Source organism: Thamnophis elegans, chromosome 6 (genome assembly GCF_009769535.1).
Source record: "Thamnophis elegans isolate rThaEle1 chromosome 6, rThaEle1.pri, whole genome shotgun sequence".
Taxonomy (NCBI): Eukaryota; Metazoa; Chordata; class Lepidosauria; order Squamata; family Colubridae; genus Thamnophis; species Thamnophis elegans.
The window spans coordinates 65,372,731-65,389,213 of NC_045546.1; the positions used below are offsets into that span (position 1 = coordinate 65,372,731).

The 16,483-nt window shown below is 45.1% G+C and overlaps 1 protein-coding gene across 1 annotated transcript in view; it reads left to right on the plus strand.

Moving 5' to 3' along the window:
* Positions 1–16,483, plus strand: part of DMD (dystrophin) — a 1,161,901-nt gene that overhangs the window by 1,125,323 nt on the left and 20,095 nt on the right. The window contains 3 exon segments of the mRNA XM_032219839.1: positions 5,589–5,747; positions 7,821–8,064; positions 8,765–8,882. Of these exon segments, the coding sequence (XP_032075730.1) occupies positions 5,589–5,747; positions 7,821–8,064; positions 8,765–8,882 (521 nt within the window).

Genomic DNA, 16,483 nt, shown 5'->3' on the forward strand with positions numbered 1-16,483 from the left:
GCACACCAGATCTTGCAGAGTGTGGTTTGCTTCCCAGTGGCCAGCAACAGCCTCCTTCCTATTTTTGCAGGACTGCTGCAGTTAACTTTTGATTGCTGCCATTTTAGGCTGGGCAGCCATTTTGTTACTGGCTTGCAATCAGGGTCGCGATGGCGGACCACTCCATTTTTGGTAGCAGTACTATTCCCCCATGCCACAGCCAAATCCTGCTAGGTCCAGTGCCAAGGTGGGCTGTATCACTGCTAGGAGCACCTGTAGCAGATCCAGAATAGGCACCTCCTCCATGGCTGCGGATAAGGAAGTGAAGCATAGGCAGAAGGCATTGGAGAAGCAATTCTTCAAAGCCTCCAAAACAGCCAAAGTTAGCAGATCCCCTCCACTCCTATTATTGGAGATGCAATTGCCAGATGTTGCACACAGGTGTATTGCACCAGTTGTCACCTTCACTCCTACGGCAGCGGGGCTGCAACCTGAGGAGGGCCAACCCTTCAGTCTCTCTCCTGAGATTCGTGGAATGATCGCAGCTGCTATCACCAAAGGGCTTGTCTCTGACCTGTTACGAAGGGGATAGGCCACTCAGCAGCCTGCCATGCCCAGAGCCTTGTCAGCTCCTGTTCAGGATTCCCCACTCACCACTTCCATCAATCCATAGTGAGGATTCGCTTGCCGGGGAGGATGAAATAGATGATCAAGAATTATCGGATGATGAGGGTCTTATACAGGACAAGCCCACATTTTCAGGACTCTTTTGGTCCACCTTGTTCAAATCACTATTATACAAGGCCAAGGCCACGGCCAATATAGGGGGCATGAGCATATTGGGGCCCCAATATAAAGGGCTAAAGACTAAGGATTGTAGGGCCGAAATGACACTGTGTAAGACGAGCGGCTTTGAGTGGCTATAGTGGCTTCCTTTTTTAATAGAACTTCCCTAGTTTGGCTTAGGCAATTGCAGACCAGGTTAGCACCTGAGGATCTACGACTGCACCAGGACATAAATAAGCTAGTGTCAACTTTAGAGTTCGCATCTGACGCCATCCTCAATGCAGCCAAGTTTGCATCTCGTGCGATTGCATCTAATGTGACTTCCTACCATCTCCTCTGGCTCCTTCATTGGCAGGTGGATATGCAATTTAAGTGGCGCTTAGCTTTGGCACCTTTTAAGGGAGGTACTTTGTTTGGAAACGCTTTAGACCCTATCTTCATAGAGACTAGGGACAAGTGCAAAGTGCTCCCTTTCTCGCACAAGCGTGCTGACTGTAGGACCCAACCCAATTTTCGTTGTCAATCCTTTCGAGCAACTGACATTGGTTTCAGCGCAAATCCATATGTTTCCCAGTATAACAGGTCATATATGACTGTTCCCAGGAACAGTTGGGGTTTCAAGACAGGAACAGGCAACAACAGCAGCAGCAATCTCAGGCTAGGTGGCCATCTCATGGTTCCTGCAACCAGCCTTTTCATAGGTACTAATGACTCCCAGGCAAATCGTCGCATTGGCAGGCAGCTTACACACTTCAAAAACCAATGGGAGGCGATCACCTTGGACATTTGGGTGATCCAGGTGGTAAGGCTGGGCCTTACTCTAGAATTTGTTCACATTCCCCCAAGGCATTTTATCAGGTGCCCCGTTCCCAGGTACCAGATAAAAAGGGTCTCATGGACACCGAGATCCAGCACCTCTTGGATATTCTCTCAATTGAGCCAGTTCCCCCAGGACAAAAAAGGCTAGGGTTTTATTCAATCCTGTTTCTCATCCCAAAAAGCTCTGGGGAGTGGAGAGCAATCTTAGATTTAAAGAAACTCAACCTACGTCTGGTGTACAAACGCTTCAAGATGCAGTCTCTCAAATCCATCTTGGGTTACATCTGTCAGGGAGACCTAATGACCTCAGTAGATATCAAGAAAGTGTATCTCAATGTCCCCATCCATCCGTCGTACAGAAGATTCCTGAGGTTCCACTTCGTAGGATGCCACGACCCGGGCCCTGCCGTCTGATCTGTCATAGGCTCCCAGGACCTTCACAAAGCTGCTGGCAGCCATTGTGGCATATCTTTGATCGTTGCTGATCAGAGTACATTGCTACCTCGGCAACATTCTGATCCTGTCGTCATCCCAGGCTAAAGCACGTCGAGACCTTCAGGCCACAATAGAGATGCTGCAACACCACTGGTTTTCCATAAATTTGCCAGAGCCACCTGCATCCATCCACTAGTCTTCTGCATCTCGGGACAGTCATCAACTCTGAGTCCTGCGAAGTTTCCCTTTTTCAGGAGTGGCACACCAGCATCCAGGCACTGGAGAATCATCTTAAAGTACAGAAATCTCCATCCTTAGCGGTTCTTTCCCAACTCCTGGGGAAAATTATCTCCTGTATAGACATCATTCCCTGGGCGCAGCTTCACGCACGAACCCTCCAGTGGTTCTTACTCCCGTTTCAGAGGGCCAACACCAGACACTCCCACACCAGGGTCCAGGTACTGCCCAAGGTAATTCGATCAATACTCTGGTGGTATTCCTCCATGCTGCACAAGGGGTGCCTGTTCAGGGAGCCAGACCAAATCATAGTAACATCCCATGCCTGTCTGTTCGGGTGGGGTGCCCACACCCAGTGTTGAGTAGCCCAGGGACACTGGAACACAGAGAAACTACTGAACAGCATAAATTGGTTGTAGCTCCAGGCCATCCACCTGGCCCCCTGGGAAGTGCGAGATCTCGTGACAGGCCGCCACATTCTGGTTCTCACCAACAACGTGTCCACAAAAGCTCATGTCAAGCGCAGAGGGACACCCGGTCCAGATCCCTGATGCTGGAAGCGGAGAAACTCCATCTCTGGGTGGAGTCACATACTATCAATCAGGGCAGAGCATATGTCTGGAACCATAAACATGCAAGTAGATTGGCTGAGCAGGGCCACAGTAGACCACGCTGAATGGCGTCTTCATCCAGCTGTTTCAGGAACTGTCCCGCAGATTAGGCCAACCCACTGTGGACTTGTTCACCCATCCCAACAACACTCACCTACTGAGATTCTTCACTGGGTTTCAGGTACCGAGGGCGGAAGTGTCAATGCTTTTCGTAGTCCATGGCCTCCGATTCTCCTCTATGCCTTTCCATCACTTCTGCTCATACCAAAAGTCACCTGGAAGCTACTAGCGGAGAGGCCGAAGGTTCTGCTCATCGCCCCCCCCCCCCACTGGCCCAAATGCCTCTGGTATGCCGACTTTCTCAATCTTTCTGTCTCCTGGCCCTGGAGAATCCCAGACAACAAGATATCCCTCAGCCAGGGGGCCCTTCTCATCTGGATCCTCAATGGCTGCAACTTGCCGTGTGGCACTTGAAAGGTATATCTTGACTCAGGATCACTTTTCCAGGAAAGTCATCCACATGATTCATGCAGCACGCCAACCTTCCACTATGTGCATATACAATGACACATGGATTGCATTTTGCAGATGGTGACGTATTGGACGCATAGCTCCTGTATCTGCCTCAGTACTTCGGATTTTTTACAGGATGGGTTGGACAGGGGACAGACTCCCAGCACCCTGTGTCATCAACTGGCCGCATTATCGACAGTTCTCGGGCAGAGACGGCTATACCCTTGCTTACCATCCAAGGGTGTGTAGTTTCTTGAAGGGAGCATCAAACCTCAAGCTGCCTGTGGTGCATCATTACCCCACATGGGATTTATCCGTCATGCTGCAGGGCCTCACTTCTACACCATTTGAGCCACTCCGCACTTTCAGCCTTAGACAGTTGACTCTTAAAACTGCCTTCCTTGTGGCCATCACATCGGCCAGGAGGGTTTCAGAACTGGCAGCTCTGTTGGTGTGCAAGGATCTCTGTATCTTCCATCCTGACAGAGTCATCCTCTGTCTGGACCCGTTGTTACTACCAAAGGTCAACTCGTGGTTTCACCAGGCCCAGGAGCTTATTTTTGAGACCCTATGCTTTGTAATGTTCCATGCTTGGATTCTCCAAGCAGCTTAGAGGAGAAAGACCATTGGCTTACCTGAATGGTCATTCTATGTGCGCTGCGGGAGAATGCAATCCCGCCCTTGGTACTGTCAGATCCAGGGTCTGTCTGGACTTACCTTTTTGGACTATTTCTCCAGGACTTACTTTATAGTTCCATCTACTGGACTTACCTTCATATTTGCATCTCTTGGATGAGCTGAGCCTTCATACAAAACTGAACTCTACCAGTCAAAGGAGGCATGGTCAAGACTTTTTTTCTAATTCAGTCTCTAGGCTAATGGACAAAGTTAAACCATGCTTGGATTCTTCCACAGTGCACATAGAACAACTGTTCAGGTAAGCCAACAGTCTTTTTGACTGAACTCTATTGCTTCCTATTTTTTAACAGATCAGGAATTTAGTGTTTATGATCATGCTAAGTTCTTCTACAAAGTGAAAAGTTTCCTAAAGGATTTCATTTTTGAATCTGTTTTAATTTTCATTTCATTAAAATGAATTGATTTGGGGAAAGCATTATTTATTAAATATCTATTCTTAAAAATTACACGATGCAAGGAGAGAAACTTTAACTTAAGGTAAATATTATTTAGCTGAACATTAATTTATTACTTTTGTCCTTTGACTTTAATGGTGGAGTAATCTAGTTTATTTATTTATTTATTACTATAAAGAGAAAGAGTGGTGGGGGCCTTGTTTCTAATAGCAAATTTATATTTACTGATTTCTGGATCATATTACCAGCTTAGATCAAATTTCATCTAAATGTAGAGGTATTGGCAAATATAATACCTCTACCATCTTCAGGAAATAGTAGCAGTTGCGACTAGGAAACCTGCTACAAGCAATATGGTCATGAAGTACAATACCAGGTATAGTTTAGCAACAGCAATTCCAGCAGATCCAATTGTTATTGTTAAATAAGTACCATGCAGATCATTAAGCAAGGTCCTCATGTGATCACAATTTCCAAATTCCTGCTGGCTGAGTTCCCTGACAGGGAACATTGGAAATTGTGATAACATGACTTTGGGTGTAGGTGTGATGGCTGCATATGCATCCTTTCATAGAAAACAAGCTGGTGTGACATTAATTTGAAGCTGGAGCTAGCAACCTTGAGCTTTAGCTAAGAAGACTATTTCTGATAACTCAGTTTAGCTTGATAGCACCTATACATTTTCCTATGCACTATTTGCTACTTAATCCAACTTATTCATAATTCATTCTTTACCTGTCTCTTTCTTTAGATGTGGTACCAAAAAATAAGCCCATTGATCTAAACATTAAAACCTTGTATTTCTATGAGCCACCAAGACACATCTGTGTGTGCACGCATGTACGCACACAAACCATATGCATGTGTGTTGTTTTATATGTGTGTACTTTATACTTTTGCTTCATTTCTAATTTTTTAAAATTTTAATTAAATAATTTTAACAGAATAAAAATATTACGGATTTAAAGCAAAAAGAAACTAAAAGAAAAGAGAAAGAAAGAAAAAGGAAGGAAGGAAGGAAGGAAGGAAGGAAGGAAGGAAGGAAGGAAGGAAGGAGAAAGAAAGAAGAAAAAATATATAAATGCATTTATATTTTATCTTTTTTTCCTTAAAGAGATGATGAGCATTTGCTAATCCAGCACTACTGCCAAAGTTTGAACCAGGAATCACCACTCAGTCAACCTCGAAGTCCTGCTCAGATTTTAATTTCTTTAGAAAGTGAAGAAAGAAGTGAGCTTGAGAGAATTCTTGCAGACTTGGAGGAAGAAAATAGGTAACCTTATTACAATATCACTTCCATGTATCGATATATTAAATAACTTTCAAACCAGAAAGCAAAACAGCTAGATGTAATTTATGTAATTTATCAATTTAACATATGTTTCTTTTCTACTTATGAATGTTATTTGTCATGTTAAATGTCCAGATGATGTTCCATATTTTTCAGCCTATAAGATGCAACTAAATTTACAGGAAGAAAACAAAAACTATTTTTTTCGGCCTCTGCATGTTGGATTTTCACTCTCCCAGACCCCCAGAAGCACTCTGCAGTGTTCTACATGGCCCTTTTTTGCCAAAAATGAACACGTTTTAGGGCTCCCAAGCCCTCTGTGCAACACGTTTTCGCCCTCCCAGGCCCCCAGAAACACTCTGTAATGCTCCTCATGGCCCATTTTTGCCCTGCAGAATGTTTCTGGGGACCAGGAGGGTGAAAACACAGTGCGCAGAAGGTTTGGAAGCCCAAAAATGGGCCTGTTTTTCAGTATCCTTCCCCCAGGAGTGGGGAGGGAATAGGAATTTTGCAGTATCTTTCCCCTACCACGCCCACCAAGCCATGCCATGCCCACCGAACTGATAGTAAAAAAATTTGAATCCCACCACTGCTATATGGCAACCCTATATGGCTGACGGGGAATATCTGCTCCTTCCATCAGCTTGTCTTTGGTTATCAACGGTGCTTCTGTGAAGATTTCTCTCCTTACCTCCATCAATTTTTCTTTCTTTTCTTCTTCTATACTTTGAAATCTAGGGTAGAGTTCCACTCCATCTACCTCCCTTTTCCATATTCGACTCTTGCCGTTTCCAACCACGCTCAGTTTGCTGTCAGTATCCACAATTTTCTTATCTCTTTGCTCATTTTTTTCTTCAATTTTTAGAACTCTGTCCTCTACTTTCCTCATTTGATAAACATCCTCAATTTTTCCATCAAATTTTTCTGTTTTGTGTTCTATATTCTCCAATCTCTTCTCAATTTTCTCTGTTACTACTAATATTTTTTGACTTTCAAACATAATCATTAGCAATGTTAAATTTTCTTTTTGCTGTTGCGCCATTCTTCCAACTTGTAAACACTGCGACTATAGCATTCAAGGCTTTTTGTTAGATTTCAAGCAAGTTCATTATAATCTTTCAAGTCAAGGCTTTGTCTTCCCTCCAGTCCAGCTGCTGATAGAACTCCTGAAGAACACCTGTGTAAACAACCCATGCTCTTCCTGCTATCACTCTCGATAAACAAGCTGAAAAGCCTTGAAGTGTCAAATGATCAAAGAGAAAAAAGAAAAAAACAATGTTTCCAAACCTCCAGCCTCTAAGTGGCAGTGTTACTTCTTTTCCCTCTATTGTTACAGCCCTCTTTATATTCCTCTTTATATTTTCAAACTTAAAGAAAAAAATTCTTAAATGGAGAGAGAAAATAATCAAGCATTGTAAAAAAAGAAAAATTTTAATCCATAGATATAAAAAAGAAGAAAAAGTAGAAGAAAAGCTAATCCATTCAGTTTAAAAAATAGGAAACATTTGCAAAAATTCCATCCATAAAAAGAAAAATTAAAAAAATATAACACACTAAGTTTAATGTAGTTTAATTTTGCCGCTTACTCTCTTCTGTCTTCAATTTTAATTTAGTTTTGATTATGGGGGGGGGGGTAGTCTCTTTTCTAATAATAAAATTTCCTCACCAATTTGACACACTTTCTCTTTCCGCTTTCTTTCCATTCTGGAGCTGTCCCAAATTCAGCAGTTTCAATGGCTGCGTTTCTGTCATTGAAAATAAGAGCTTCTCCTGGATCAGTCAGGGACTTTACGGTGTCCCTGAGATCAGCAGGACTTACTCTTCTCTGTCACCATCTCTACGGGACAGTTTAGGGCCAAAAGGAAATATTGACTGCGATCTTGGAGTTCCAAGATCGCACATTGTGTCGTCGCGACATTAGCCCCTCCTCTCCATTATGATAACAGTTTTTATGGACAAGTCCTTAATTTAGTAGAAATTAAACCTTGTAAGGGTTTCTATAAAATGGAAAAGCATGCATATTCATAAATATATTTATTTTTATTCTTTCAATAGAAACCTGCAGGCAGAATTTGACCAGTTGAAGCAGCAACATGATCACAAAGGACTATCTCCACTGCCATCCCCACCTGAGATGATGCCCATTTCACCACAGAGTCCACGAGATGCTGAACTCATTGCAGAAGCCAAGTTGCTCCGTCAACACAAAGGCCGTCTAGAAGCCAGAATGCAGATCCTAGAGGATCACAACAAACAGTTAGAATCACAGCTACATAGGTTAAGACAGCTATTGGAACAGGCAAGACATCTACTTTTCTCTTTTATTTGTTAGGAAATAATGTGGCTTTTTACTTTAATTTTCTTGTAGTTATTGTATTACAAAATAAAAATGTAGTACTCAAGGATTGTATAGAACAGCGATGGTGAACCTTTTTTGGCTCACGTGCCATATGGGGGGGTTGTGCACGGGCGTGCCGCACTCATAATGCAACACGCAACCACCACCACCCCGTGGGCATGAGAGGCGCTCCCCCCATTTTTTGCATGCTTTTTTTTGCCCTCCCCAGGCTCCAGAGGCTTTATAGGAGCCTGGGGAGGGTGAAAACAGCCCCCCCCCCGAAGGCCCTAGAGACTTCAGGAGCTTCTCTGAAGCCTCCAGAGCCCAAAAGACCAGCCCTATGGGCAAACCGGAGCCTGGGGAGGGGAAAATGGCTTTAAAAAAGGCTCAATTCAGCTGGCGAGCGCACACATGTGCGCTGGCCAACTTACAGGGCAATGTTTCGCGTGCCCTGATAAATGGCTCTGCATGCCACCTATGGCACGTGTGCCATAGGTTTGCCATCCTGGGCATAGAATATAAATATGCAAACTGAAATCCTCTGTAATATTGGAAACCTTTCTAAATTGGTGAAATTTACTTCTCAGTACATCTGTGTGATGGGCGTGCTACTGATCATGCTGCTACTTGTAAAATTAATATATAATTACTGGTATTTCAGCCTCAAGATGCAAAGGTGAATTGTACAACCCAGTCTTCCCCTACCTCAGTAGAGAGATCGGAAAATAATCAGCCAATGCTTCTCCGCGTTGTTGGTAGTCAGACTACAGATTCTATGGGTAAGCTAAAAATGAAGCACTTTTTAAAATAATTGTAATAAATAATTTTATTCATATTCTCATTAATGATAATTGCATACCCAGGAACATTATATTTGTTTCTTGATTTAAAGTTTCTCTTGTTTCCTGTGCTGGGATTCTTTTCTATATGGACTGATTTAATTTGCTGGAGGAGAGGCAAGCTGACGGCCTTATTACTTATTGTCTGCACACACAATCTGCATTATAGAAAATAGCATGGAAGCCCATTTTGTTTTATTTTGTTGTGTTATCATGAGAAATTGCATATATGCTTGTGACATACTAGAGGTCAGAAGTGAGCAACCACGAGCCTAAGGCTTACATACATTCCTCAAAGTTTCATTTATAGTTCCTTTAATATTTCTAATGGGATGGGTTAGAAGGGAAATAGTGCTTTAACATCTGTAGATTCAAAACAAATACAAAATGCAAGAAGAGTTCTAATACATTTTATTTTGGTTACGTTCTATCAGTTACTGCCCTGGAGCAAAGCAAAAAACCTGAAAAGAGTTTCCACTATCTAACTGAATTATTATTAAATTTAAGTTCATAATAGTGCCAAAGAGAACCAAGCAAATACTTTTTGGCAAAACTATCGCCACCTAATTTGTTTCTAGCTATTTTTACTATATAGCAATTGGTGATTATTGTATTTCCCAAAGTTGTTCTATGGAATCAACTCAACTACCTTGTCTTCTGAATGGATGTCAATATTCACAGAAGTGGATCATTATTCACTACTGGAATCTCTCAACAGTGTCTTACAAATTTTGCTGCTCCCCTGACTAACAAAGCAATTGCTATGCCAGAAACATAGCTTACCATAAAAACTTAATTTGAAATGTAGAGCTTCTGCATATTGAAGCACCTAACAAAAAAAAAAGATGTGATAATTGTGTGATAGTTTGATAGTTATTAAAGTTCTGGGGGCCAAAATTAAAAATAATGGTTGCACAGATGGTTTCTGCGAGAATTTGCTTTCACTTGTATTACATTTAATTGAGTATGGAAGTGAATTAGAATGTCAGATCCCTATCATGATACTGCCATTTCACTGGGGAGGGAACCCCAGATTCTTGTACTCTCATCCTGTTTCCTATGTATCCTATAATTCCCTAGTTTATAACTTTTACCCTATTCTTCCCTGTGTTTTGATTTACCTTGGAGAATGTACAAGGGAGTCTGTTTTCTCTCAGCTTGGAAGCATCACAGAAGAAGTGCATGGGAACGACTCCTTAGGTCTTTCTCAGGACTACCGTTTTTACAACATCTTCGCACTTGTGGATTGGCTCATTCAACATCAAACTGAGAGGAGAGGTTTCTAACCACTTTATTGTAACGGAATTGCCTGCGGGGAACGACTGAGACCATTCTTTGCATTGTTGTGCATTCACTTCCTTTCAATACAAGTTTCCTTTTGAAGTGCGAAAGTTTCAAGAGTCCACGTTTTCTTGAACAGGAGGGAGAGGTAGGGCCTTACATAAAGCAGGGTCTGCAAAAGTGGTCAACCTGGAGAAGCAAACTCACTCTATCGAGGGGGCCCTGCACATAGTATCGGAGCAAAGTGATGAGCAAGGAGAAGGAGAATGCTGGGGTGAGACCTCCACCACCAACAGCCAGAAGCCAGATGCATCTGCCCCATTGGAGACATCGAAGCTACTTTGGAGGCCCCCACGAAGCCCAGATGATAAATCAGAGTGGGAAGAAAGATAACTGGGACGGAAGAACCTGAGGAGTCATCCTCACCTGGGGCAGTCAACAACCAGGCTGGAAACACAAGCTGGAAGCCCTGTCTGACTAGGAAGAGCTAATCAAAGAATCAGTCAAAGATGACCGTCTCAAGAGAAATGTTATGCGGTTCATGATGGAGGCTTTTGAAAACCACAGAACAAGGAGAGGATTAGATTGATACCAGAGATGGGGCAAGGCAGGAGCCAACAAGGCCGGGGCTGCCCCCCAGATCCAGCAGCAGCAGGCCAAGCAGACACAGCGATGGAGAAACAGCCATGCAGGTGAACCCATCTGTGCAGCACCAGCCCTTGCAATCGTTCCTGGCCAGCTCAGAGTGTCACAACTGGAGAGGAAGACACACACCCCCTTGAGTGTGAAGTATGATGGTAACCTGCAGCAACTGGAGTTTTTCATGGTACATGTCCTCAAGTACATGCAGTAGTACAGGAGGGATTTCCAGACCCAGGGCACTTGGGCCTGAATTGTCACCTTGGCCCTGGAAGGGACAGCAACCCAATTGGATGGTGACCCTCCACAACACAGACACCCCTGAACTATGGAACTTCGACCGATTCAGGATGGCTTTCTGCCACTGATTTGAAGACTGCTTGGCAGATCGCAAACCTTGCAATCGCATCAGAATCATGAAATGGGTGCTGGCCGGTAGCTGAATACACTGAAGGGTTCCGAAACCTCATCTGCAGAGTGGACTGGCCGGAAGACATCCTAGGGAGCTGGTTCAAAGATAGCCTGAATGATGACTGTTACCTGCTCGAGGGGTCCCAGGCTGCCTGCACGACTGGTACATCCTGGCTGAAGAAGTGGAGATTGACATGGCCAGAAATCAGTACCAAAGGGGAAGAGCCTGGAAGAGATATCCACCTCAGGGAAAGCGAGAGCTTTTAAACCGTAAGACCCTCTGGCACCGAGTTCATCTGCCTACTTCAAATGCGGGAAGGAGAGGCACCGTGCAGCTGAGCATCATTTGAAAACTCCTGCTTGAAAGCCAGAATGCCTACAAAAACAACCCCCCGAGGAAAAGACACTGCACTGAGAAGTGGAGAGGCCGTGGAGTTTCACCCCCTCGCAAAATTGGGGCAAGGAACTCTGGCATCACCTGGGGAGGAATTGGGCCCATCCGAAAGCAATCCTGAAGATGACCTGCTGGTAAGCAAATTGATTGAGCCATTCACCCTGCCCCTAACACTGTTCATCCCCAGTCAGGGGGAAAGAGTGAAAATCTCAGCCCTCTTGGACCCAGGATACACCCGGTGTTTGATTAGCCCAACCCTGGTGGGAAAATTGGGCATACACTTGCGGAAGCTAAAAAATCTCATATTCTGCCAGTTAAATGGGTCAGTCACATGGGGGAACATTTTTGCTACAGAACCGCTAGACATAGCAATTGGGGACTCATGATGAGAGGCTCATTGTGGCACCTGGAATGGAATGGCCACTAGTTCTAGGGCTCATATGGTTGAGGAAGTGGAACCCCAAAGTGAACTGGAAGCAGAGGACTTCTAAGATTTCAATAGCATGTGACTGGACCTGATGGCCGAAGAGAGGAACTGGGGGGAGATCAAAACAAAGAAGCAGTGACGGCAGGAAAGGCCGCACTAGACCAGGGCAGCTGAGGGAGTACAAGGACCTAGCTGAGGTGTTCACTGAAGAAGGCTCCAATGAGCTCCCCCCCCCCCGCCCCACAGACTGTGCTATCAAGATCCTTCCCAGGGTCCAAACTACCAAAACCAAAAATGTATAGCATGTCCCCCAGGGAACTTGAATTGAGAGCCTTCAAAAATAAAACCTGGCTAGAGGTTTCAGCAAACCCACCTGACCAAAAATTGCCGCCCCACTGCTATTCCGAGAGGAAAAAGATGGGCCTTTGTACCTTTGTGTAGGTTATAGAAATTTAAACACTGAGCATGGAGAATGTGTACCCCTCCCCCTCATGAAAGACATGTTAGCCCACCTCACCCAAGGAATTTTATATTTCAAAATGACCTAAGAGAAGCTTACTACTGAATCAGGATTAGGGAAGGGGATGAATGGAAAACACCTTTTAATACTCCTTTGGAGTGCTCCCATTTGGATTATAAGGTGTCCCTGCCATGTTTATGCAACTCATAAATGAGGTGCTCCATGAGCACCTGTACAAAGGGGTTCTGGTGTACTTAGATGACATGTTAATATATACTGAGAGAAAAGTCAAGCACGTAAAGCTTCTCTGAGCGGTCCCAAACAAACTCCACGCTGCAAAACTTTATGCAAAACTTTCCAAATGTGAATTTTACAAAGATAGAATTGACTACCTGGAATATAGGATTTCCCACCAGGACGTGGAAGTGGACCCAGGGAAAGTGCAAACAGTTCTCCACCTGCACCTGCAAACAACTACAAACCTTCCTGTAGTTTGCAATACTTCCCTAGGGGAAAAACATTGTAACAGATACACCATCCAGAAAGCCTCAGTTTCCTAGTGGGAACCTGAAGTCATCAAACCCATGCTCCCAGCCTGGCAGCCAAAGTGATGACCAGGGTGCAAGCTAAACAAGAACCACTTATGGACAATGCGACCACTCAGGCATTTAAAAAAGCTCTACAAAACAATGGCCCATAAAGCACCTGTTTAATTAAAGATGACTTAGGTGGGTGGGAGGAAAAGTATACGTCCCAGCTAGTCAGAGAATTCCTCTCATGCAAACATGTCATGACATGTCTCTATGGATTTTATTGTAGAGTTACCTGAAATTGGGGGGACAACTGTTATCTGGGTCGTAACAGACCTTTTCTCCAAGCCACTTCATTCCCTGCCAAAAGATCCCCACTGCTAAGGCACTTGCCAAACTCTTCCTGCAGCATATCTATTGACTACATTGGGCCCCACAAACAGGGGTGAAATGCTACTGGTTCTTACCAGTTCACTAGAACCAGTAGCAAAAAATGTTGAGGTTCGCCAGAACCAGTAGTAAAAAAAATTGCTTTATAAAGTGGAAAAAAAGATTCCGATGATCGCACACTCACAGCTGATCCACATGATCATTGGAGCCTTTCCCCTCCCACTTTTTAAAGCATTTTTCTCCTGTTGGTTTGGGTGAATAGTAGAAAAAATGCTTTGAAAAGTGGGGGGGAAAGGTTCCTACGATAGCACGGATCAGTTGTGGGCCACACGATCGTCGGAACCTCTTTATTTTTCACTTTTTAAAGCATTTTTTCCTGCTGGTTCGGGTGAATAGGTAGAAAAAATGCTTTAAAAAGTGGGGGAAAAAGTTGGCCATGCCCACCCAATCACATGACACTCCCCCAAGCCACGCCCACAGAACCGGTGGCAAAAAAATTAGATTTCACCACTGTCCACAGAGGATAATATCTGATTGGGGGGTCCAATTCACTTCAAAGTTTTTTAAGGCCTTTTTGGACCTTCTTGGAGCCTAAGTTCTCGTCATCATCCTCAGACTAACAGATCAACAGAGAGACTGAACTCGGTTCTGGAACAATATTTAAGATGGTTTATTAACTATCAACAAGATAACTGGCTGACCTCCTGCCTTTTTCAGAAGTTGTCTATAATAACTCTGTCTACTCTTGCACTGGGTTCACCCCATTTTGAGTTGCCACTGGCCAGGACTTCATCTTAATGCCAGAATTACCAGTAGAGGAACCAACCATATCCTCACTTAAGGAGCAGATGCAACAACTGCAGAACACCTGGCCAGTAGTGAGACTAGCCCTGAATGAAGCTACAGCCACTTTTAAAACACAAGCTGACAAAAGGACAGAACCAAACCCATTTAAAGCATGTAGGTGATATGGTTTACCCATCCACAAAATTCCTACAAATCTTTCAACCCTTAAAGAAATTGGGACCCAAATTCATAGGGCCTTTCCCAATCACCTTTCCCAATCACTAGAATCATCAACCTAGTAACGGTAGAGTTACTACTCCCCAAGAGGTCCACTTAGTTTTTCACTACAGCCTATTGAAACCCGTAATTACATCCCCTTTAAAGCCCCCAGCAGACACTCCTCCGACGCCTATTATGATCGGAGAAAACACTTTAATATTGAAGAGATCCTTGACTCCCACGCCCTTCGGGGTTCGACTCAATACCTAGTCACCTGGAGACATTACCTCCTTCAGAAAATGAGTGGGTAGCTAAGAAACTTGTTAGAGCCGCTGCACTGCTGAAAAAGTTTCACTGGAAGTATCCTAACAAACCAAACTAACTCTCTATGATGTTCATCTTTCTGTTCTCTCTTACAAGTAATCCCCTCATCTTTTTTGATCCCTATCGTGATACTGCCATTCAAGTTGGGAGAGGACCCCGGATTCTTGTACTCACATTGCTCTCACCCTGTTTCCTATGTGTCCTGTAATTCCCTAGTTTATAATTTTTACCCTGCCATCTATTCTGTCCTGTGTTTTGATTTATCTTGGGGAATGTACAAGGGAGGAGGGACATCTGTTTTCTCTCAGTTTGGAAGCCTCACAAGAAGTGCATGGGAACAACTGCTTAACTCTTTCTCAGGACTACTGTTTCCACATCTTTGCACTTATGCATTGGCATATTCAACATCAACCTGAGTGGAGGAGTTTCTAACCACTTTATTCGCATGTGCAAGGAAGGAAGATGTCTGCCGAGCTTATCGCTCCGGCTATGCCTATGTAAAAAATACCTGGAAAGAGGCGAAATTGTGTCCGGGAGCTGGGCTAATGTGGAGGCTGAGGACGAACAAATTTTAAGAGCACCGGTGCCAGCAGTGTATTGGAGCGACTTAACTCTCGGGAGCTGCTGGGCACGCAAGACGCCAACGCCGCTTGGGACTCCGTGGCCCAGCTGTCCGGGAGACTCCGCTGAAGCCACTTCGGCGTTTGTGGGCTGCCTGAGAACGCCGCGGCCAGGGTGAGAGCACCACTGCTCCAACACCGAGAACGCTGAGGCAGCCTGTGAGCGCCGTGGCTTGAGATCGCCGCGGCTGCCAGGAGCTGGGTGGCTGCCAGGAATAGCAGCTGCCAGAAATTACGTGGCCCATCTGCTGGAAAACGCCAAGGCCGCCAAGTGCGCAACCGTCCGAGAGCGCCGTGGCCTGATACTGCTGCGGCTGCTAGGAGCCACGTGACCCGCCTGCTGTGGCCACCGGAGAACGCCGCGGCCGAATTTTGAATGCCGCGGCCCGGACGCTGTGGGCGCCGAGACCGCTGGTGAGCACCACAGCTTGAAATCACCGTGGCTGCCAGGAGCTGTGCGGCCCACCCACGGGGAACACCGAAGCGGCCGTAGACAAGGCCACTGGAGAATTCTGCGACATACGAACGCCGCGGCCCTGGAGGAGCCATCAGCCATTGGCCATGATTGCTGAGGCCATCTGAGAACGTCGCCGGTCCCGCCGCTTGAGTACATTCTGGAAGAGCATGTGTGGGGGAGCCCTGATCCTTCTGTGACTGCCACTAATCGCGACGGTCTCGGCTGGTTGGTGGCCTGTCTTGGGGGGACCCTGACCCCTACTTTTGTTGCCTGACTGCCCAACTGCTGCTGTGCTGTTGAGGGTTAGGACCAGGGTTAGGGCTAAGGTTAGGGCTAGTTAGGGTTAGGGTTAGGTGTAGGGCTAGGATTAGGGCCAGGGTCTAGGATTGGGATTAGGTTTAGGGCTAGTGTTAGGGCTAGGGCTAGGGCTGTTCAGGGTAAGGGTTAGGGTTAGGGTTTAGGGGTGGGGGTAGGGTTGATGGCCTGCTGGCTTGCTGACGCCACCTGAGAAGGTTGCGGCGCAGCTGTTGAGAGGGGTTTTTTCCCCTCCTCTCCTCCTCCCCCCCCTTCCAGCATGGATGCAGTCTTTTGACTCTGACTGCC